The sequence below is a fragment of the Salvia hispanica genome, chromosome 5 (genome assembly GCF_023119035.1).
Source record: "Salvia hispanica cultivar TCC Black 2014 chromosome 5, UniMelb_Shisp_WGS_1.0, whole genome shotgun sequence".
Classification (NCBI taxonomy): Eukaryota; Viridiplantae; Streptophyta; class Magnoliopsida; order Lamiales; family Lamiaceae; genus Salvia; species Salvia hispanica.
The window spans coordinates 31,324,763-31,349,516 of NC_062969.1; the positions used below are offsets into that span (position 1 = coordinate 31,324,763).

At 35.5% G+C, this 24,754-nt stretch overlaps 3 protein-coding genes and 1 non-coding gene across 5 annotated transcripts; 2 read left to right on the forward strand and 2 right to left on the reverse strand.

Annotated features, from left to right (window-relative positions):
* Window positions 1-3,817: 3,817 nt before the first annotated feature.
* On the forward strand, window positions 3,818-3,890 carry TRNAV-UAC. Its single transcript has one exon. It is a non-coding gene; the product is annotated as a tRNA-Val (tRNA).
* Window positions 3,891-8,608: 4,718 nt separating this feature from the next.
* Window positions 8,609-10,397, reverse strand: LOC125190528 (protein ELC-like). The gene is made up of 2 exons (XM_048087850.1): window positions 9,038-10,397; window positions 8,609-8,859 (listed from the first exon to the last, which is right to left on the reverse strand). The coding sequence occupies exon 1, from the start codon at window positions 10,240-10,242 to the stop codon at window positions 9,049-9,051; it is 1,194 nt and encodes a 397-aa protein (XP_047943807.1). The 5' UTR covers window positions 10,243-10,397; the 3' UTR covers window positions 8,609-8,859; window positions 9,038-9,048.
* A 4,752-nt stretch (window positions 10,398-15,149) lies between these two features.
* On the forward strand, window positions 15,150-23,204 carry LOC125188040. Of its 2 annotated transcripts, none has more exons than XM_048084774.1 (3): window positions 15,150-16,164; window positions 17,209-17,751; window positions 23,071-23,204. In XM_048084774.1, the coding sequence occupies exons 1-3, from the start codon at window positions 15,427-15,429 to the stop codon at window positions 23,125-23,127; spliced, it is 1,338 nt and encodes a 445-aa protein (XP_047940731.1). In that variant the 5' UTR covers window positions 15,150-15,426; the 3' UTR covers window positions 23,128-23,204. The 2 variants fall into 2 exon arrangements, with proteins under 2 accessions (XP_047940731.1, XP_047940730.1); XM_048084773.1 differs by lacking the exon at window positions 23,071-23,204 and adding an exon at window positions 18,749-18,958 and having other exon boundaries at window positions 15,153-16,164.
* On the reverse strand, window positions 20,209-23,217 carry LOC125188038 (ribulose bisphosphate carboxylase/oxygenase activase 2, chloroplastic-like). The gene is made up of 7 exons (XM_048084772.1): window positions 23,082-23,217; window positions 22,198-22,517; window positions 22,001-22,106; window positions 21,825-21,910; window positions 21,273-21,745; window positions 20,545-20,826; window positions 20,209-20,469 (listed from the first exon to the last, which is right to left on the reverse strand). Exons 1-7 carry the CDS (start codon window positions 23,115-23,117, stop codon window positions 20,354-20,356), a joined length of 1,419 nt encoding a protein of 472 aa, XP_047940729.1. The 5' UTR covers window positions 23,118-23,217; the 3' UTR covers window positions 20,209-20,353.
* Between the last annotated feature and the right edge of the window lie 1,537 nt (window positions 23,218-24,754).

Below are 24,754 nucleotides of genomic sequence, written 5' to 3' on the forward strand. Positions count from 1 at the left end.
GACAAAAGAATTAAATTGACGGATCAAGATAATCTTAAACGCGGGAAATATTATAAAATAAAATGGACCCAAGTTATTTGTAATTTGGTGATTTAAGTGGGAGAATTAGGGTTTTGTTTTGTTTTTGTTCTATCCTAATTCATAGGATTAGATCAAGATAGTATTGAGTTTGTGATTGGTTTTCCCTAGATCTCTTCAAGACTATTATTGATTATTCAAGATCCGCCGACACGGATGGATGATCAAGGACAAGGGAATAGTACGGAAGATACATGGTCGATAAACCAAGGATCTCCGGGTGGTGCAGCAAGCAACGTCAATCCGATGTCGGATTATGAGGTAACAATCGAATCTACATCGAATATGCATGATTATGTGTTTATTTGATGTTATATCTATAGATCTATGTTTATTGCATTAATTTGGAGTCGAATGCATAATCACCTAAATAGATCCGTTAAGGACCTGTTTGTTTTCCGTGTCTTCCGCTGCGGTAGTCCCAACATTACCCACTACCCATTTTGCCACCCCTAGTTTTACCTATCCAGATTCATTGTTTCATTTATGAATTCACGGACCTCCTAAGTTTTAGTTTAAATATCATAAAATCTGTAATAATGAAACATAATGTAGAAATAGTAAAACACTCAAAACAGGAGAATTCACAATTAATTTAATTGCTTTTTTGATAAATACGAATCATACTCAAGCCATAACACAATGGCGAGCCAAGAGCTCAAAACAACAACAAAAATAAAGTTGCCACGAAAGCGAAAAAACAAAAATCATGGGCCGAAACAAACACCCCACAAACATCACAAAACTAGCACAACCAAAACAAAAACAAGGAGATCAGTCATGAGAGCACCACTAGCTAGTTACGCAAGACACCAAACAATGAGAACAGCTAGTCCAACGCCTCCAAAACCACTAGGACCGAAGCAAAAAAGGGGGGAAGAATGCAGACGTACCAAAGCCACCTCCAAAAAGTCATTGAGTTATGTATTTTCTTGGTTCTTTGGTTCTTTCCACTTTCTAACGACGCTTAAATCCTCTAAAACCTGATTAGGTGAAAAAGGAAAGACCGGGCACCAACCTTTAATCCACAAGCCTGCCAAGCCGCAAAAATTGACCCTACTTTTCCATATCCCAATAGGGGTTGAGTTTCTGGAAGATCACCATGTTTCGAAGGTCCCATATCGACTGTGCTATAACATAAAACATGGACACCCACATCTTCTTGTCAAACTTTATGGTAGGAGGATCCATCCAAGTAAGGAAGCATGCTCTTGGCTCTCCTGGGAGGCAAATGTTTGAAGGAACTGGCAGCGGAAGCGGTGCGAGGGAATAACATAATTTAACAATTATTAATCACACAAATAAATCACATAATAATCAGATCTATTTAGCAGATTATTTAGACAAAATCTATTCGCGTAATTCTCACATGTATCATGCTCATAACTTGAATTAATCACGCTTTGAAGATATTGAAACCTAAAACATGCTTTTCTACGGAGCAGAAATAATACCTAATTAATTCTCCAAAGAATTGAAGATGGCTAGCAGCTTCTCCACGTGACGCTTTGAATACTAGACCACGAATCTTCTCTCTGGTTCCCGAACTGTACTCCGATATCATGTGGGTTGATCTCACCGGAATACTTGGACTAAAATAAAAAAAGACAGAACAAATCCCTTTTGGAATAGGAGAATTTTCGAACTCCTCTTGGACAGGGGGGGACGAAAATTTGCAGTATTAAAACTTATGATTTATGTCTCCTTTATTCTTCTATTTATATTAAGTTCCTTTTGGGCCCAGACAGGGATCTATGGAAGGTTTTGGATATGGGCTCATCCAATTTACTTTTTACTAATTAAATTGAACCCACAATTTAATATAAGCTTAATTGGAATATTACGAGCAGCCACTACAGAAGTAATATTGAATTCTCCCCATCCAAATCCGAAATTATAAGTAATCCGGGTTTCCGTTTTATCTTTCATTTCCCGCGCTTAAGATAAAAATGTCCATTAATTAATTGATGTCTGCTATGGACTTAATTAATTAACTTCTTATTAATTCCAAGAGTGGACTTAGCATGAAACGCTTATTTATTATTCATAGAGTAATCAAACTCCAACTAGCTAGGTTTCGAATAATAAAACCTTGTTTCGCGCTCCTCTTGAGGACATTATCAAACGAGACTCTCCTCGCGCACGATTCAATATAATAGCAATCCTAGCACCGCTAGATATTAATCACCACTACCCAATACATCAAGTTTATTGGGTTACGAAAAATCCGCACCATTTGATAAGTCAAAGTAATGCATAATCAATATCGTATGCTCAATGCTAACCTACATTGATTAAGAAACAAATATTTATCATTTATCAAGACCTCGCCTTTCAGTAGATAGTCTAAGGACAAGTCTTGCTGTTAGATCCGTTCAGTGCTATACCACACCAATGTCATCTTATTTCAGTAAGGCTTAGAAATATGCGGACTGACATTGCAACATTTCTCGATGGGTAGTCTAATTCCATCTAGGTTGTGAAATTCTTCTTTTTCTTTGTTTAGGACTGACCGTGTTACTTTAAAGTGGACGTCGCCCACAACCGGTCTACTTAAACAAAGACTTAGACTTTGTTAAGTTAACTTATACATTTAAACATGCAATTAACATCCATTAAATGTAAAACATAACAACATTATGACAAAAATAATCTGTTTTATTCCTTGAAAAATAAAATAAGAGTTTTACAGTATTCAATCACTCGAAACGTGATTTCTAGTATACAAACTCTAACAATGTTGAGATTCCAACTCTCACAATAAAAGTATCAAAGACTACTCGAGAACTTGCAAGTGAAGATAATATGTGCAATCGACATATTCAAATGAAAAAATATTACATATTCGCTTAGTTTTTTTATACTATGTTAATCCTACCTATATCCCCGTCCCATAAAAATATTTCCACTCTTTATTTTTATCTGTCCAATGAAATATGGGTATTATGTTAATCCTACCTAAAAATCATGTAGTTCTCACTATCTACTAACACTACTTTAATTACCGTTCTCATCTTCTCTCTTACTTTACCAATTGTGCATTAATTCTCGTGCTATTTCAAATGTTCATATTTTTATAGGACAGAGGGAGTATCAAACTATACATTAGCCCATAAAATTCTATAATCTATTTTTATATAAAACCAAATATTATAATAAAAAATTTATTATTAATGTATTTTAATATTTGATATATTATTTATTGATTAAAAATGTTAGCTTCATTTAATAATTGAATTTTTATTTTTATTTGATTTAGGTATTTGAAATGCAACTAAATTAGTGTTATTTAATTTTACTATTTCTTATTTGAGTTTAATAAAGAAAGGTATCAAATTGAAAAAGTTTGAAAAAATACAAATTTTTATTGAATTTTTATTTAATTATCATAATTTTGATTTTTATTCATTTATTTTGAGAGACAAATATTAAAGTACTGGAGTCTGGAGAGCACGTCCACATATTAGTAATTAGTCTAAGAAGTGGGGTTTGGTTTGCTGTCATTGACAACATAATAGGAACATATGAACAAGGGAATGGGATAGGTTTTGCCTTGACAACGAAATGTGCGGTGATGAATGATGATGGGTTTCGGCTTCGGGATTCAGATTTTTATTTTGTTTTTAAGTGTGCGAAAAGTGTATAATGAAAAGAAACGACACCGTTTTAGTATGGTCACACTCACTCACTGCATGTTTTCTCTTATTTATTTAAATTATCATACTGAAACTAACAATAAGTTGCTGTGGTGTAGTGGTTATCACGTTAGTCTTACACACTAAAGGTCTCCAGTGCGATCCTGGGCAGCAACATTATAATATTTTTAAATTTTATACTCCCTACTATTCTAGGGCAAATTACGGAAAAAATGGCAAGTGTCAGAGCACTCCCAATGGTGTCGGCTAAAAGTCGGCGTTTTTTCGCCGTCTATCGTCGAGTTATCGCCTATCACTGTGGGCGATAATTCGGCGATAAATATATTTTTTGTTTTTTTTTTTTTATTTCCCCCCTACACACCTTCTCTTCATTCTCTCCCCATCCTCATCCCTTTTCTCTCTTGGACATACACCAGAAGGAGACCCATCGAGCACTACAACACGATATGATCGAAGAATTGTGGGCAAATAGAAACCGCGCCCACCGCCCTTGAATTTTTTTACTTTGAATTTTTTTTTCCATTCCTGTACTATTTTTTTTATTAATTTTCGTCGTTGTAATGTTTACCCGTGTTTAATACAACGAACTTTATTACTCCCTCCGTCCCAAGGTATTAGACCAACTTTCCTTTTTGGGACGTCCCAACATATTAGACTCATTTCCTTTTTTAGCAAAAAACATCTATCTTATTTTATTTTCCACCTACTTTTTTCTCTCTTCTCTCCCCTACTTTTTCCCTCTCTCATACTTTACTCTCTCCACTTTAACTATTTAAATATCAATTCCTTAAATCATGTGCCCAAAAGAAGTGAGTCTAATACTCCGGGACGGAGGGAGTACTATTATTTGTTTTGTCTTATAAATTAAATTAGCTAGCTTTATTATATACAAAAATAAAATAATTAAATTAGTGATGATGTAAAAATGAAATGTTGAGTTAGGGAGAAATAAGGGAGAAACCATTGGAGCAATTGGCTAAAAGTTGGCTAAAAACTGGGGATAAATTATGGTGCTGATCTGGCGCTGATGTGGCAGGAGTTAAGGAGAAATAAGGGAAATTTTAGGGAAACTGTTGGGAATGCTCTCAGTTTGTGAAATTATACTTCTCCATTAAACAAAAAATCTGTCAAATCCAAGTTTTTTAAATACTTTTTTCAGTTAATTGAAGTTTTCGTTCAGAATAATATATTCATACTATGATTTGCAATTTAATTACTTTTTTACAACTTACAAAAGAATTTAGTCTTTCTCCTTTACTATAATGTTTAGCATAACTTAAAACTACACACAGAGACACTTAAAAAAAGATTTGATATCAAAAGAATGAGACGAAAATTTTAATTGAAGGATTACCCACACAAATTAATTTAAGTGTCCACTTCGAAAATTCCGCGTCATTCATATCAAATTCATTTTGAAACATTTATTTACACCCAAAAACATGAGAAAAATTTCCTACACTAGACAACTCAAATTGGGAAATATGAGTTGATAGTGGAAAGATATGCTATTACGTGATCTACTTGTGTGAATTTAGCTTTGATCGTTTTATTTTATATATTTAATTTTAATACTAATGTAGTAAAAATTGTTATTGAAATTTTTAAATTACGCTAAACAATAAGTTGATGGAAAAATTACTATTAGTAAAACAAGAAAATTAATTATTTTGTAAGTTTGTAAAAAGTAATTAAGTTATAGTAAATCATAGTAGTATGAATATGTTGTTAAGAACCAAAACTTGAATTAACTAAAAAAAGAATTTCAAAAAACTTAGGATTTGACAAATTATTTGTTTAATACTTCCTCCGTCCCATAAGAATATACATTCTTTACTTTTTAATCTGTTCCACAAGAATATTCATTTTCTAAATTTAGAAACTCTTTTTTCATTAATGCAGTGAGACTCATTCTTCACTAATAATACTTTAATTAATCTGTCTTTCTAGTTCTCTCTTACTTTACCAATTATGCATTTAAACTCGTTCCCAACCAGAAAAGCATATTTTTGTGGGATGGTGGGAGTAGTATAAATTTCACAAATTGAGACTTGGCAATATTTTCCGTAATTTTCCCTAAAATATAATTGTAGTACTACACCCGCCATCCCTTTGTTGCAGAGACATTTCTTTTTGGCGCGGGATTAAAAAAACTATTTTAAGTGAGCTAGGTAAGAGAGATTAAAGTAGAAAGGAAAAATGTAAGGAGATGAAGAGTGAATTAAGCAAGAGACAGTAAAGTAAGAGAAAAGTAATGTATTGCGTTTTATCAAAAAAAAGAAATGATTCAGCTACAGTGGAACAACTACAATGGGACAACCCAAAAGAAAATATTACTCAGCTACAAAGGGACAAAGCAATTATATGTTAAAACTAAGAGAACTTATTTCAATATAAAAATAAAAAACAGTCTATGTTCACAAAATAATAAAAATCAAGCTTTAATTTGCTCATTTTTTGTATAACTTCAAAGAAATGAATAAATAACAAACTAAACTTTAATTCTTTTGAATTTTGTAAAATTAAATAATTCGTTAATGTATTAGAATCAAACTAAATACTCCATTCAAGATGTCCATCTTTCTTTTTTTGTTTATCTTATTCAAGATGTCCACTTTCTATATTTGGAATTAAATCTGCCCCTCCTTTCTCCTCATTAAAATATTCATTCACTTTTTCCACTTTACTTTATCACAATTAACTATTTCACCTAAAACTTCGTGCCACTCAAGAATGTGGTCATCTTGAGTGGAATGAAGGGAGTATATAAAACAAAACAAACAACGCTGAACGTGTGTTGAACGAGGGTGGTATTCGTATAAAGAATTCACATAAGATATGTAGTATATCATTTCCCTGAGTTCGTGTATGTAAATATTAATAAGTGTAATCAATCATATTCCATGTGTTTCGAGGTAGTTGGTGCATTTCTTTTGGACATAGAATTTAAGAAATCCGTGTGTTAAATGTTAAAGTAGAAAGAGTAAAAGTAAGACAAAGAATAACGTAATAGAGACGACTCATACTCCCTTCTTCACAAGATAGTTGAGTAATATTCATTTTTTGGTTATTCTAAAATAGTTAAGTACCTTTTTTCTTTTTTGGCAAAAACTTTATCCTCTCTTCTACTTTACTTTCTTTTTATCTCTCTTACTTTACTCTTTACACTTTAATCTTCAACACATCAATTTCTTAAATTTCATGCCAAAGAAATATCCCAAATATTCTTGGAACGGATACGGATGGAGTATCATTTTAGCAAAATGAGTGTAAAAACATGTGTCAATACTACTCCCTCCGTCCAGGCTAAGATAACACATTTCTTAACTGGCACGAGATTTTAGGAGTTAATGGTTAAAGTGTTTAATTTCATAGATAAAAGGTGAGTGTAAGTATTAAAGTAGAGAGACAAAGAAAGATGGATATTTTAATAAAAATGAGAAAAAGTGATTGAGTGGAGAGAAAGTTTCCATAAAAAAAAATGTGTCATCTTAGTTGGGACAAACTAAAAAAGAAAACGTGACAGCGAGACAGAGGGAGCAGTATCTATTATAGATCCATTACTCAGCGAAATTTTAACCCTTCTTTACTTTTTAATCCTCAATACTATATTGACACCTATAAATATCCTTTCATCCAAATCCCCTTCCTCTACACATCTTTTTAACTCCATTCATATCTTCAATATGTTTCTTTCTATACAAGTATGAATCTCAATAATGAGAGCAATTCATCCCGAGAGAATGTTAACAATGTTATTGCTTTGGTACAAGGAGGATCGAAAATAAGCATTCGCCAACACTCTGATATGACAAGGCTTCTCCAAAAAGCGAGAAATCAGTCGTTACAACTCTACAGACTAAACTCCACCATCCTCCCTCACTTCCCCCCACTCTCTAAGAATTCAAATATCAAAATTAACAAAACTGGAAAATAGAGACACAGGATTAAAGAAAGAGTTCCCCTCACAACATGAAGAGTTATGTGAGTTGGTAACTTGGTATGTATCTAAGGTGACTTACATTTTGGCATCATCAAAGGTCCGCGGTGAATGTGGTTCCAGGAAGTGTGCATTATAATTAGATTATGCACTTTATCGCTTCCAATAAATCCATGTACAAAAGAACTAGTGAATGTTTATCACACTTGAATTGCAAATTAGTCATCTTAGTTAGTTACTTATACAAACTTCATAGACATCAATGGATTAAAAATCATGAGCGGCTAGGGTGTGCAGGAAAGCAGATAAGCATTTCAGACCAAAGGCTGAACTAAGGTAGGTAAAAAAAGTTGCCTCTATAGATCGCAACAAGACTTACATTTTTCCTCATTATCGAATCGATTTTACAAGTGACGGACTGTAGCCATGAACATTTTTCACATAAAAAAACAGACAGCCAAATCCAAACAACATCCTCCGAAGCAGACAGAATTGAATGAGTATGATATGAGAGATTAACAATATCAATTCTGAAATTACTACGAATCCAAGTCAAGATCATAACTATCAATCTGAGGCTACTAACTTTGTTAAAGTAAGCTAACAATATCTTAGCTTAAAGCTCACAAACTCTATAGCAATATGCTATGAACTAAGATAATTTGAGAAGCGTATGAGCTCACCTAAAGCTGTGATTCAAATGTGCCCACTAGTGAAAAAAATTTCTTTGGATTTCTGCCCAGGAGAAGACTATTGAATCCACATAATTCTTATTTCATTCATAGCACAAAGAGATGAATAATTAAACAGCTATATTTCTAAATAGAAACATACGTGCAACACCTTTTGGCTCAATAGGCATAGCTTATATCCTTGACATTCTTGTTAGTAGCTTTCATGTTTATGGAGAGCACATAGCAGAAAAATAACTAAATGAACAAAAGAGCTTCAACATATCGCTTTATGATTGTACATTAACAACACAAGCAAATTCGTGTTTTACACCGTAAACACACAAGTATATCATCTCATTAGAACTGAACTAAGGATCAAGACTAACAACTCATAAGCATATATCATCACCAACACCAAAACTTCTGAACAATAACAATTCAATCTCATCATGTGCCGCAAAATCAGAACCCCCGGGCCTCGACAAAGGCACACACAAGACTACAAGCAACCCTACAAAAAATAGCATGAATATATATTGTATTGTATCTCAGTTTGTTTAAGCTGCACATTGAAATTATTGACCAGTCTCATAAATACAAACCAATGCAAGTTCTGCCTTTTTACCAACACCAAATAGAACAGTGTGTGAAAATTGTAATTCATCATAGCCATTTCACCACCACCATACCTGAACTAAGCTCATGAGAAAGCATTTTGCGGCAACGACCTTGAAGCCATACTAGCAACCTGAGCCTGCATTTGGACAGCTCTGACCTTGGTAGCTGTGGCGCGATGAAAGAACTGCTCACGAGATAAAAGCCTCACACTCCTCAAGTACTGATCAAACGGAATAGCCCCTTCCTGCACGGCCTTATCCAACGCATATATAGTATCCTCCACCGCCATATCCGAGGCTGTGCAGTCCAACATCTGCTTCGACAATACATCACATGGCTCGAAGGCCTCATCCAAATCGACATGGTCAGCCTTATTCCCATCCAATTTCCCTTGGTTATCCCTCAACCATCCCTCGAGAACATCCGTATTCATCAAAACCATCTGCAGCTGCTGCTCCAACGCCTCTTTCTCATCCTGCATCTCCTTAACCCCTTTCCTCAGCTCCTCCTCGCGGCGCCGCAGCACCGCCTGAGCGCCGAATGCACCTTCCATCTGCCCCTCGCTCCCCTTCCTCATCTCCCTAATATCGCCATTCAAATCGGCAACGAGTTTGTTGATCGCGTTTTTCTTATACACCTCCGCGGGATCCTCCATCCTGCCGCTCCCGTAGGGCGGCGGAGGTGTTGGAGAGGGAGAATATTCCCTGGGAGGAATCGCCGGGGAGGAATTGACGGAGGCATAGGCGGGATTTAAATTAGGGGAAGGGGTAGGGGTAGGGGTAGGGTTAGGGTTAGGGTTAGAAGGCTTGCGCTGGGAATAAAGGGGGGGATCGCGGGCGAAGAAGTGGGCGAGATTGCGGGTCAATTCGAGCAAATTGGAGGAGGGGAAGAGCCAGGAGTGGAGGTAGGGGATGGAAACGACGCCGTTGGGGGAGACGAAGGGGTGGGGGCGCTTGATGATCATGTCGCGGGTGGGATTGACGAAGACGAGGGGGGCGTGGCGGGGGTAGGACTCCATGAGCCAGATGAGGACGGGGATGTTGTAGGTGACGCCCTGGAAGGACATGGGGACGGTGCCGTCGGCCTGGAGGAGGTTGACGGCGCGGCCGTCGTTGTGGGTGAAGACGGCGGTCTTGGGCTGCAGAGAGGGGTAAGCCTCCACGAGGTGCATCAGGTGCTGCCGGATGTGCCACTTCATGTCCTCGGCATAGGGAAGCGCCGCCGGCCCCCGCTGCGACAGCACGCTGTTCAGGAACTGCTGCGTGTATTGCGCCATTTCTCGATCTCAATTTCTTCTAGATCTCAATTTCTTCTAGATCTCAGTTTCTCGATTACCTTCAAACTCGAGCTCAATTGGGATTTCTTAATCAACTTAACTTTCCCAATACCCTAATATAAGTCCACTCCTATTCAATTACTTGCAAACCTATGCAGTTTGGTTATACAACACCAAGCTTTACTCTTATTTTTACCGGCCTATCATATTTTACTCTTTTAAAGCTATTTGAGAGTAAAGTCTTATAATTATTATATTTATTTATTTTATTTATAAAACAATATTTTTTAAGAGGAAATGTATTTGAGGAGGTGTTATCCATCAATGGATATGTTAATAACCTATAACTAACATATTTCTCCTCTTTACATAAGAACTAATTCTATAAAAGCATCTCCAATAAGAAAGGTAAATGGAGAGGTAAAGTTATATAACTATCATATTTACCTTTTTTTCATGCAAAATCATTCTCTAAGGGGAGAGGTATTTGAGAAGGTATTATACTTTTTTTTCATTTTGAAGAGGTATCTTTACCTCTCCATTAATTGAGATGTAAAATTTCATAACCACCATATTTGTCTTCTTTTCATGAAAAACCATTCTCCAAGGGAGAAGATATTTAAGAAGATATCACACTTTATATTTTTTAGTTGAGGGAACATCTTTTTTAGTCCACGAACTTTGCCAAAGTATCATTTTAGGTCCGTGAACTTAGAAAATATCATTTTAGGTCCATCAACTATGAGTTAATATCATTTGAAGTACTTTTTTACTATTTCCAAGTTTTTCTGGACGAAAATACCCTCGATACCTTAAAGGGTATATATTTTTAATAAACTTATCATATACTCATATTTTTTATAAATATCTTTACAATATATTTTTGATGAATTTTCTAAATATAGTTTGACCTTCAATATTAGCACTTAATTATGTGACATGCAAGTAAAATTGCTTCTTTAATTTTTTATATTAAAAAATTTTAAAATTGAATAAAGAACTTTTCTTTAATAATAAAAAATTTAATTAAGGATCTTTTCTTGCATGTCACAAAATTAAGTGATAATATTGAAGGTCAAATTATATTTAGGAAATTCATCAAAAATATATAGTAAAGATATTTATAAAAAAATATTGAGTATAGGATAAGTTTATTAAAAATATATACCCTTTAAGGTATCAAGGGTATTTTTGTCTAGAAAAATTTGGAAATAGTAAAAAAGTACTTCAAATGATATTAACCCATAGTTGATGGACCTGAAATGATATTTTCAAAGTTCACGGACCTAAAATGATACTTTGGCAAAGTTCGTGGACCAAAAAAGATGTTCCCTCTATTTTTTAATACATTTTGTACTATTATCTTATATTTAAAAAATTATTTACCTTTCTATATACCTTTTTTCGTTGGAGTGTGTTATTTTTTTTAAGGGTATATTTCACTTTTTGAAAAGGTATATAGATGATATACCTCTTTTATTTACCCTTCCTTGCTGGAGATGCTCTAAGGGGTGGTATTTGAGGAGGTATTACAGCTTTATGTTTTGGATTGCATTTTGTACTAGTATTATTTTAGTTTAGAAAATAATTTACCTTTATATATACATTTTCTCTTGGAGAATGTGTTAATTTTTAAAAGGTATATTTCACTTTTTGAGAAGGTAAATAGAGGATATATCTCTTTCATTTACCTTTTTTTCTCTTTGGAGATGCTCTAAGTGGGCAAAATTACCGAAATACCATTATATCGCATTTATTGTATTGAAAAATATAAAAAAGAATACTGAATTCTCGGTATACTGTTATTTTCAAAACGTTATGATATCATACTATAGATTTTGATATGATAACAATATAAATATTCTTATACCGCAGTAAACAAAACATATTGTAATATGCTTATATATTCGGTATACTGATATATTGATGCATTCGGTATATATCGTTATGTTCAATATCGATATACCACGGTATATACTGATATGTACCACGGTATATATATTTTTTGATATAATAGACATGATATATACTAAGTTTCCAATGATATTTTCAGTATACAGGTATAAGAGCATCCACAATAGCAACGGACTAGCAATTGTCTAGCCAAAAACAACTTCTGCCACATCATCATGCCCTTCCCACAGCCTAACCACTGCCCTAGCCAAGCAGCAGCCTAGCCAAAACCCTAGCCCAACAAATAAATTGACAAATAATATTATATCATTTTAATTGTTGGTGTTTATCATGTATTAAAAATATAAAGTGCAATGAGTTATAAATATGGAGTATAAAATTTAAAAAAAATTGGCTAGCCGATGCGCGGCCTGTTAGGTTTGGTATATTTAAAAGCATGTTTCGAGCAAATTTTGCGCGAATAGAATCTTGCTTGTATACGTAAAACTCTACAATCCACTTTTAACCCGATTCAGTATTATTCGAGCAGTTTCGCACGAATAGAATCAGTATATTATTACATTGTGTTTGCTTGTGTATTTATAAGATATTTTTATAAACATTTAAATGTATAAGAAGCAAACAAAGTCTAAGTCTTTTGCTTAGTAGACCGGTTGTGGGCGTCGTCCACTTTAAGGTAACACGGTCAGATCTATGCAATGCTTTGCAAAAGAAAAAGAAGAATTTCACAACCTAGATAGGTTTTGGCTACCTATCGTGAAAGGTTGCAATGTCAGTCCGCATATTTCTAAGCCTTACCGAAATAAGATGACATTGGTGTGGTATAGCACTGAACGGATCTAACAACAAGACGTGTCTTTATGTTATCTACCGAAAGACTAGGTCTTGATAAAATACTATTTCTTAATCTACATATGTTAGCATTGAGCATACGGTATTGATTATGCACTACTTTGACTTATCAAATGGTGCGGGTTTTTCGCAACCCAATAATCCCGATATATTGGGTAGTGGTGATTAATATCTAGCGGTGCTAGGATTGCTATTATGTTGAAATGTGCGCGAGGTGTGTCTCGTTTGATAATGTCCTCAAGAGGAGCTCGAACAAGGTTTTATTATTCGGAAAACTGGCCAGTTGGAGTTTTATCGCTCTATGAATAATAAATAAATGTTTCTTGCTAAGTCCAATCTTGGAATTAATAAGATGTTAATTAATTAAGTCCATAACAAACATTAATTAATTAATAGACATTTATATCTTAAGTGCGGGAAATAAATAATAAACAAAGTGGAAACCCGGATTACTTGTAATTTCGGATTTAGATGGGGAGAGTTCAATATTACTTCTGTAGTGGCTGCTCGTAATATTCCAATATAAGCTTGTATTAAATTGTGGGTTCAATTTAATTAGTTTATTTTCTATTAAAAATACTTTCATCACTTTTAGTTTTATTTCTTAAATACTTTAATTCGGCATTAAAAGCCTTTTTGTCTCTAAAATTTCTACTTTTAAACGAAACGATGGAAGGAGCATTTAAATTTTATTTGTTTATTTTCTTCATGTGTTTACTATACTAACTGCTAGATTATTTATTTATTTATTTGGCATTAAGTTTCTTGAGAAACGGAAAAGTTAAGCAAGAAATCTATATGGCAGATATTTAGACAACTTTGGTTTTTTTTTCAACCAAATAGGTGAAAGTAATTAAAGAGCCCTAACAACACGTTCAATTGAATGTTTCAAGGGCACTTATATCTCAATTAAATTTGAGAAAGTTAAGTTTTGACTACTGAATAGTTACTTGCAAACCATTTGAACAATTCCATGAATAATCTTTAATGGGTCTTTTACTATTTAATTCTAAACCATTTAAACCATCCACGTATAATGCATCTTCAATATATCTTTTACGATTTCATGAAAAAGTAAAATCTATGTAATGCTTTGATGTATTCAAATGAGATAAGTTAAACCATATGCCACCATTACTTTTAGCGATCCACTATTATTATCTAAAAGAATATGAATCATACCTAAACTTTTAAATCTTCGGTTCGTAATACACACATCGGAATTCGTTTCTCATAATCCAGGACCCACGATGTCAAATTTGAATCTCATAATCCATCAATCATTTTATAGACAGAATATAAATAAAACATCATATATTTTAGAAATAACTCAAAAATAAACTCTGAATCTTTGATTATAATTGTAATTAATATCGGTCCAAAATTTGGAACAAAACTCCCATATAATTCGTGGACGGACGGTGTACATCTTTTGATTGTCACGTCAATTTATATTTTGTCAAGTTAGATCCAATTTAATGAAATTTTAATTGTGTGATTTTTATAAGTAGAGACTAAGAGCATTTCCAACTAGTTACATTAAACCCAATCTATTTTAGTGTAAATATAATATGAAAAAAGTAGTGATTTTAAAACATTTTCAATTATTTATGTCAAACTCAAAACCACTTTAATGTAAAATGTAATTGCAAGTAATTTTACTCAAAATATTCACACCAATAATTATTTTCATTGTAACTATTTTCTTACTTTATTTTGAATTTTGGAGTATCAATAATTATCGTACTTCAATAATTTATACCAAAACACAAACATAAAAGAATATCTTTCAATCCACTTACTTTTTTATATTCACAAATTCTAAATAGTAATTTAGGTTTATTATGTTGTAAATCCAAAATAGATATATTTTGTTCATAAACCTAAAATGAGATAGATTTTATAATATGATTGACTATGGTCTAGTGTTCCTCGAAAAATAGTTTAAGTCGAGTTTTTCTTCTGAAATATCAATCCATAGGTATTAGGTATAGGAATTAATTTAGTATAGATTTCAAGAATTTTGAATAAAAAAAGAGTAGATTCTTTCTTGTTTAGAAGAATTAGAAATGATAATGAAGGCGATAAGGAAGTGATACGAGGATGAGATACGTTAATCTTGCTTAAATGCGACAACTCCACTAGACCACTACTACTCCTCCTAATTCAAGTGTGGTCATGCCAAACACCATCAACCACTCTCTCTCTCTCTCTCTAAAAACATTTTAAACACCCCATGTGAAAATCCACACAAAACCGACCTCTCCAAATGCAATAAATCACTCTGTTTTTTTTTTCAATTCAAGAGATGTCTTTCCCGGAGTCGAATAATCCGGGTCAGGACCCATTTAAAGCTCTGAAACTCATCATACCAAAGACAAGACCCGCGACGCTCTCACCACATCCTTGAAGGCGGCGATGGCCACACTCTTAATCCTCTCCATCTCCCTCGCCGCATTCTCCGCCGTCTACAGCCCGTCCCAACCCGATTTCTTCACCTGGCCCGAACCCGACCGACCCGACACCGACCCGTACACGGCCCTCTTCGACTCCGACGATTCCCCCACCAACGTGAGCCACCTCGCCTTTGGCATCGGCGGCTCCACCGCCACCTGGCCGAGCCGCGCGCGCTACTCCGATCTCTGGTGGGAAGCCGGCCTCACGCGTGGATACGTCTTTCTGGAGAAGGACCCGGGCGGGTCCGGGTCGACCCGGCGCGGAATTGAGCACCGGTTCTCGTCGGAGTGGCGGCGGTTCCGACGGACGGCGGGGTCGGAGGCGGCGGTGAGGATAGCGCGGGTCGGGTCGGATCTGTTCCGGGTCGGGTTGCCTGGGGTGAGGTGGTTCGTGATGGGGGACGACGACACGGTGTTCTTCCCGGAGAATCTGGCGGCGGTGCTGGGGAGGCACGATCACCGGCGGATGGTGTACGTGGGCGGCAACTCCGAGAGCGTGGAGCAGGATGTGATGCATGCGTACGACATGGCGTTTGGCGGCGGAGGTTTCGCTGTGAGCTACCCGCTCGCGGCGGAACTCGCCGCGGCTATGGACGGATGCCTCAACCGCTACCACTACTTCTACGGGTCGGATCAGCGGGTTTGGGCCTGCATCGGCGAACTCGGAGTCGGGCTGACCCGCGAACCGGGTTTTCACCAGGTCCGGTTTTACTAATTTGATTAATTTTACAAATATTGTGACACCAGGCGTTCTGGATGACACGTGTCTACAACTATAATAGGAACAATGGTGCTTCCTATAAGTATAACTAAGCCTCCTCTAACTTTGTTTTTTTTCGTGATTAGTTTTTGGTGATTTTTAATTTGTCGATTAAGAAATCTGAATGTTTGACTAGAAGGTCTAATAATGATGACTTTATAAACATTGAAAAGGGTAATCAGCCGTAAACTTTGTTGCAGAATATTGGTGGTGTCTCTACCTTACGAAGTAACGTGGCTGAATTTGAAAGGCTGTAACCTGCCACGTATATTCTCTTTCTTTAACTGGCCGGCTTTTACGGCTGGCCTTGTGTTGTTTGTTAGCTTTCGATTTCGACATAAAAACAACGCACTTAAAAGTCACTCGTCCAATATTCTTTCTTAAGATTTTATATAAATTTATTTTGTATTTTAAATATAAAAAAGGGAATAAAATAAAAATAAAAATATTTTTATTTTATTAATGAGTTATGTTGATGGATAATCTTGTTTGGAATAGAGGCAGTATATTTCTTTGCTATTCAATTACAGTTTTTATGATATCCAGTGCTTGGTTTTTTCGTCTAATGTTTGGACTGTAGTGTTTAGATGTGGTTTCAATTGTCTTCTGGTATTAAATTTTTAAATACATTAAAACAATGTATTCCAATTCTAAAGTTACAAATATTTCAATAATTAATTAATGAGAATTTAAAAAATGGTCTATCACTAGCTGAATACAGGTTTCAACAGTAATTGTGTAGGGCCTAAATGTCAAAAAGTGATGTTGTATCAGTTAAAATTTCCTAAACATGACTTTGTTTCTTCTTATTCTTCACATTAAAAATAAATAGTACTGAAAATAGTCCTATTGGTGGACGGCACGGGTTTAAAAAGACCGGATCAATATCTGGTTGCCTGAGTTTCCTGATCACTGAACATGTACTGCTGTTAAGTTGCTTGGACAGTAGATGTGAACTCTCTTCCAATTCTATGATTCTTGCAGATTGACATCAGAGGGGATGCTTTCGGGATCCTAGCAGCACATCCGTTGGCGCCTCTCGTTTCTCTCCACCATCTTGACTCTGTCAACTCCTTGTTCCCGAACCAGACTCAGCTCGAGTCCGTTAGCACCCTGATGAAAGCCTACAAGGCCGATCCTCCCAGAATCCTGCAGCAATGCTTTTGCTATCACCGCAAATACAAATGGTCCGTCTCAGTCTCGTGGGGCTACGTGGTGCAAATATTTCCCACTATGCTCACAGCTAAGGAGTTGGAAAAGCCTCAACAGACTTTCAAAACATGGAGGTCTTGGAGCGACGGGCCCTTCACTTTCAACACGCGGCCTGTGAGCAGTGACCACTGCCAACGGCCTGTTGTCTTCTTTCTGAACTCTGCTGAGGTGGAGGAAACTGGGAAAACACTCACGACTTACAGAAAGGTCGAGCCTCAGCCGGTGAATAAATGTAACAAGGACTACGCTCGTGCTGTGGCCATTGAAAACATCGTGGTCTTGGCATCCAAAATGGAGCAGCAGGAGTGGGATCAGGTTAGTATGTCTTGCTTTCTTCTTGCGTTTTAGTCGATTGCTATCGTCTACTCCCTCCGTCCGCTATTACGAGTCTCGGTTTACCATTTTAGTTTGTCCGCCTTTAGGATTCCCAGTTTACTTTTACTATAAATGGTAGGTAGACCCCACTTCCCACTAACTTATTCCACTCACAATCTATTATAAAATAATATTAAAAAATGGACCCCACATTTCACTATCATTACTTACTCACTTTCTTTTACATTTCTAAATACATGTGTCGAACTCAAGTGATACTTCTAATGCGGACAAGGGCTGATTATGGATCATAGTTGTTATGAAAATGATCTTCTTTATGAAAAGGATTCTTCATTATGTGTTGAAAGTGCTCTTAGTGTGTTGAAGCTATCAGTAATGACTTGTCCCATTTAAAAACTAATGATTTTTTTGGAGAAATCACATACCACTAGATAATGGGCTTTGACACATTGGTGCTATAATTCTTAGTTGGTGATGTTTTTGTTGGGATTTTATAATCTATAATTAAAGTATAGTTAAATATTAATTACAGTAGTTTATTTTTTAAAAGTAATTCTGAGCTTGTATGTAGAGTCCACAAGGGAGTATGTCCATAGAAGTAACATTTAACTAGCCTCATAAAACAATGTTATGTTTACATAGTTGGGACTTCAGTTAAGATTGAAAATTTGTGTTTAAAACCCTCTTGACATAAATTCAATAGCATCATGATTGAAGTCATCTACTACTACTACTACTTCTACCACCACCACCACTACCACTACCACTACCACTACCACTACCACTACTACTACTACTAATACTAATACTACTACTAATACTACTACTAATACTACTACTACTATTATTATTATTATTATTATTATTATTATTATTATTATTATTATTATTATTATTATTATTATTACTACTGAATAATTTGGTTGTATTTTGCGGTTTGATTTCGTTTGTGATGAAGCAATTTGTGAATTTGCAGAGCCCAAGGAGGCAGTGTTGCGATATTGATGGAAATTTAGGACATCGAACGATGAGAATTAGGATTAGAAGATGTAAACATTCAGAGAGTATAACGATATGAGGTTAGCTTAGCATACAAAATATATACAGTTTGTAAATAATCGGCAGACAAGGGTCACCATTTTCTAAATTCTACTATATAAAAGATATATATAGATAGATTAATACTCCCTCCGTCCCAAGATAAGTGACTCATATTTCTTTTTAGAGTGTCCCAAGATAAGTGACTCAATTTTTTTTTTTTGGCATTCTCTCTCTTACTTTTTCTCTTTACTTTATTAACTCTCTTACTTTATTCACTTTCCATTTTACTAACAAAACCACATTTGCTTAAATTCCATGCCGAAAAGTTTGTGGTCACTTATCTTGGGACGGAGGGAGTAGTACTTTGGAGCATGGAGAAGTGAGTTTCTTTTAATAATACCTATTTTTTTGATCTAGAATTTATATTGCATATAATAGAAATGATTAAAATGATTATTCAGTAGTATTCCCCCCTTCCATATTAATAGAGTCATATTTTATTTTAGAAAGTTCTAAGAGATTGAGTCATTTTTATTTTCGTCAAAAAAATAACTTTTTCTTTTACTTTATTCTCTCTTACTTTATTCACCATCCATTTAACTCTGTTTGTAAATCCAATTCTTGGGTGAGCGGAAGAGAAACATTTACTACTTCCGATTTAGAATAGTTCTATTTTTTTTTTCATTTTGGGTTGTCCACTAAAATCAATTTCTTTTATATTTGTGCTAAATTTATTTCTCTGATGTGGTGAATCCTTTTTTTTTACTACTTTCGATTCCTAAAAATAGAAAAAAAAAAAAAAAATTGGTTCGTTTTGTCAAATTGAAAATTCTATATTTTTGGAAATGAGCTCCACAATCTACTTACACTAATTACACTACTTTTTTCTCTCTTACTTTATTCAAATTTTCTTCTCTCCTCTCTTACTTTATCAATTTTGTATTTAAACATGTGTTATTATCAAAGTTTTTATTTTTAAGAAATAAAGTAAGTATATTTTTATCTTATTTTATTAATTTTATATTAAAATACATGTTGTTCACCGGATGTAATATTTTACAACAAATTTTATTAACATTACAAAATGGATGATCCTAAATTAAGACCAGTTTAAGAGGGACAACTAATATGATCAATTATGCTTTAAAACTTGTGTTGTTTTAAAATTTTCTATTCTCAAGGAACGAGGTAGTATCAAACTTGAGAATTTGACTAGAAAATTGTGCTTTTGGAGGTAAATCCATAGTATCAAACACACCCTTATTGTTTATAACTTTTTTTGGAAGAATTGTCTTTCACGATCAAATAAACACAAACTTTCACAAACCAATTCGAATCGGGAACCTAAGAATGAAGTAGTGATTATTTAAACTAGGATTAATAATTTGATTCATATAGGTATAACATTAATATTGTATTCAATCCAAACATAACACCCCAAATTCCCAAGCAGTTGCATCAGTTCTTGTTATACTTATACAACCTTTCAGTTTCAACTACTGATATAACCCACAACCCAAAAAGGAATGGCAAAAACATCTTAGACTTTGTACAAGCAGCTCCCATCATCACTTCTGGCCGTGGGGTCGTAGTTGGCGGCGCTCGGGTCCGTGCACCCTTCCGGCACCGGAACATTCACCTGCTGAGCAGCCTTGCCTGCTCCAGAAAACATTATGTCAAACTCACATGATATATTATGAATGTCTAAGAAGAATATATTATTTAACTAACCGTAGAAAATTCCTCTGTCAATGGAATCTTTGTTGGCCTCTCCCAAAGACGCATCTTTCAAGTATGTCTCAGCCAACTGCACCCTCTTCACATTCTCCTGCTCCTGCACCAGCATGTTACCGTATTCAAGAAGCTTCTCCAGCGTCATCTTAGGCTGCGCGAACGTAGGCGGTCCATCCCTCGAGTTCACCAGCTTGCTCCCGATGTTCTCTATCCCAACTCCACTCACCCACTTCCTCACCTCGTCGTCGTACACTCTGGCCCTCAATGCCCCGAAGAAGTCTGGCATTGTACACGCAGATAAAAAATCCTAAAGCCCTTCTTGGTATGATGAATGAAATGAAAAGGGAAAGAAAATTTCATTTCATTAATTTTTAGCTCCGTTACATTATTACTCCATTCTTTCCGCCATTAAATGTCGCATTGTTTGCCAATAAATGTCTCATGTCACTTTTACTATATCTAGCAAGTGGACCTTATATTCCACTAACTCACTCTACTCACCATTTACTAAAAAATCAATATATAAAAGTAGGACTCATATCTTCTATCACTGTATTTTAGAAAGTAAACAATTTTTTTAAACCCGAGCCGGCCAGAAATGGGACATTTACTCCTAGACGGAGAGAGTATTTTTATTTTTCTACCCTCGTTCCATTTTATCATACCAAGAAGGGCTTAAGTTTCTTGTTGTTTCTGAACGACACATAGTAAGATGGGAAAATTACCAATAGACTGGCCGGGGAAGGTGTCGACGAGCTTAACGACAGCCTCGTCTGGAACGCCGTCAGTGCGGAAGATGCCCTTGCAGACGCCGATGCGGTCCTCGCGGGTGGGGGCCCAGTAGAACTTCTCCATGCGGCCGTCTCGGATGAGGGGGGCGTAGAGGGTGGAAAAGTCATTACCGGTGACGATGATGGGAACGCGGGGGTTCTCCTGCTTGTTGTACATCCCGGGGAGTTGCACGTTGGTGGGATTGTCGGCGATGTTCATCAAGGTGGCGTTAACCATCTGGTTGTTGACCGTGTACTGGGTGGTTCCGCCCATCCGCCCCGCCCCGGCGTCGAGGTCGTTGATGAAAAGGCAGCACATCTTCCCCTTCTTTATGATGTCTGCCGCCTCACGGTAGCGCTGCCGGATCAGCTTCGCCGGCTCCCCCGCGTTCCCGCTCTCCAGCTCTCCCGCGCTCATCATGATCGGGCTTTATTTCCATATATAGTGTATATAGCAATCAACAACATTTCATTAAACCATTGATGAGTTGAAGTATGGTTACTCACTTGATACCCATCTTGCGGAAAACGAGCTCGCACTGGAACGATTTTCCTTGTCCTTTGCCTCCCCAGATTCCCAGAATCAGAGGAATCTGTATTCAGAGGAGGAGTGGTCAAATTTTAACATTAATGTGAAATACTACTATTTATTTATGTTTCAATTGTCAATCAAGAATGAAGACCTTGATGTTAGGTAATGTCATGAAGTTTTTGGTGATGTGAACAACAAGTTTGTCCATGAAAGCTGGGGCAATGTAGAATCCATCCAACTTGTTGTCCAAGTTGTACCTAGAATTAATTATAGTAAAACACATTATCACCCAAATATATCTATAGTAGTAGTAATTGATAACCAATGGAGTAGAGGAGTGTTAGTTACTCGCGGAAGCCCTGGCTGATGTACTCGTAGGAGCTGAGGACGGCGTCGTGTGTGCCCATTCCGGTGGGGGCCTGGAAGAGCGTGTCTACAAGACCCTTTCCTCGGGTGATGTCCTGTTGGTCATCAGAGGCATCCTCGATCAGACCCTTCCATCTATCTCCATCGGTCTGTTTCTTCTCATCAATGTCCTGAGCTACTACTCTCAACTTCCTTGATGAACAAGCCTTGGGGCTACTGTTTGAGGTGCTTGCCTTCTTCAACCTGCTCCCCAAGAAGCTGCTTGTGCTTGGGGCACCATTCAAATTCACCTGCACATACACCTACAAAAGTTGATGTGAGATTAATAAAATATGGGATTCAAACATGCCACATAATACTCCCTCGGGTTCCTAGAATTTGACTTTTGCGGATTTTAAGAAATTATTTCATTTTATAAAAGAAATGATTGGAAAAAGTTAGTAGAAGTGGAGTCACCTGTATATATTAATTTTATAATAATTGTGAGTAAAATGAAGTTGATAGAATATGAGTTCACTTACTAAAAGTTTAGTAGTAATAGTGAAACGGGACATTTATTGAGACCGGTCAAATAAGAAAATATGAGACATTTAATGGTGACCTGAAGTAACATATGTTTGTGACCTATTGGTCAAACCTATCTTCCTTTTGCATATAAGTTGAATTGATCATACAAACCGATACTCATGCTAGTTTTATTTCCACATCTTGAAATGGTATAGATGTTTTATATCACCAAAATTGACAAACTATAACCATTAAAAGGCGTTCTTGTAGTTGTAGGTCAAATATTAATCAAGTGATGATCATCTAAATCTAGTAAAACATAACCTAACATGGTACAATTACATGTAGGGAAACCTTACCGGAAAGCGGCTGACGGCACCGACGGCGGCTGCCATTGATCGTTGATTAAATCTCCAAGCGAGTGTGATTTTTTTGGATAGCTATTAATTGACGTCGGTGTTAGGTAGTGTGATGAAGGAAGATGATTAATATTGTTGGTGTTACTGTTATATATATAGGAGATATTGAGTTTTGGATCATTTGAGATGATAGACCACTTCTCAACTGACTATATCCACACAATCCAGATTGCACATATGCCACGTGGCCAATCAATGTTGATTTTCTTGAGTTGATTAAGTTTTGCTTCACTGCCGAAATTTCTCTGTGTTTGGAATTAAAGCATAACATATGATTTGTTGGCTTCAAGATTAAAGAGGTAAATAGGAAATTATTTTGTTGGGTAATTACCAACGGTATTCACTTGCAGGTCCAATGACTATTCTTCGCACTGATTTATACCTTAATGGATGAGACAGTTGATTCAGGGATTTAAAGTTGCTTCATACCTAAAGACAATGATCGATCTCTACAATTTGATCAAGGATGGATGGGTCTCAGGCCACTCGACCACACTCCTTGAATTAAATTGGAAATTTATTAACAAAGGCTAGCTTCAATTATGATTTTACCATTCTATGAGTTTTCCCATTACAGAATATTTATGGCCAATACTTATGTAATGCCTAAAATTAATATTTATTCCTCCATGAAAAACAGTCTCATTTTTTCATTTTAGAGTGTCAAATGAAAAATAGTCCTATTTCAAAAATGAAAATGTCATTTCATACTTTATCCACTTTGTCTCATTCTCTCACTTTTTTTTCCTCTCCTACTATATCTATCTTTTCTCCTTTGTCTCTTATTTTACCAATTTTTATATTAAAATCCGTGTCGTCCACAAATGTGACCAATTTTTTGAACGGATGAGTATAGCATTTTAAATTAAGGATTCGTTCTCATCCTCCTATTCTTAATAGATATCTTATATTTGATTGATGCGAAATTTAAAAATTTATTTAATTTTTTAAATAAAATTGAGTGGAAAAAGGTTAATGACATGGATCTTATTTTTATATTTTAATTTTATCCTAAATTTATTCTTTTGACCGTAATGCACTACAATTCTTTGTTTAGTTGGTTTTTCTAAAATAACATTTTGGATTACTTGTTTCAAAGTACTCCCAATTAGAGAAACTACAACCAGGAACGTTTTCGATTTTTTTTTTACCAATATTATATGAGATCTATCCATCAACATATTTTTATGGTTGAGAATTGTCATAACTTTTTCCCTTTGTTCGTTTGTTCGTTTGTACCGGAGTCGTGTACTTTCTAGGGCTGTTTTTCTTGGATTATACTAGAACAAGAACATTCGATCACCACTTTTTTGTATATTTTTTTAAATACTTATAAAAAAAACTATTTTATATATGATCCATATTTTATGATTGGCATCTCCTAGAAGTTTCAATGGAGAAAACAACCATCGGAATATTATTTTTGCATGTAATATTTGAATTTCAAATTTTTTCTGGAATGTTTCCATGATTTGGACATTCGGTCCGTGGGACAATTGTTAAAATACAAAAAAAAGCCCTCAGTTCTATTTTGAAAGTCTCTTTTCATATAAATAGTTAATGTAGTTTTATAATTCAATGCCATGCCTTCCATTTATACGGCAAGAGACCTC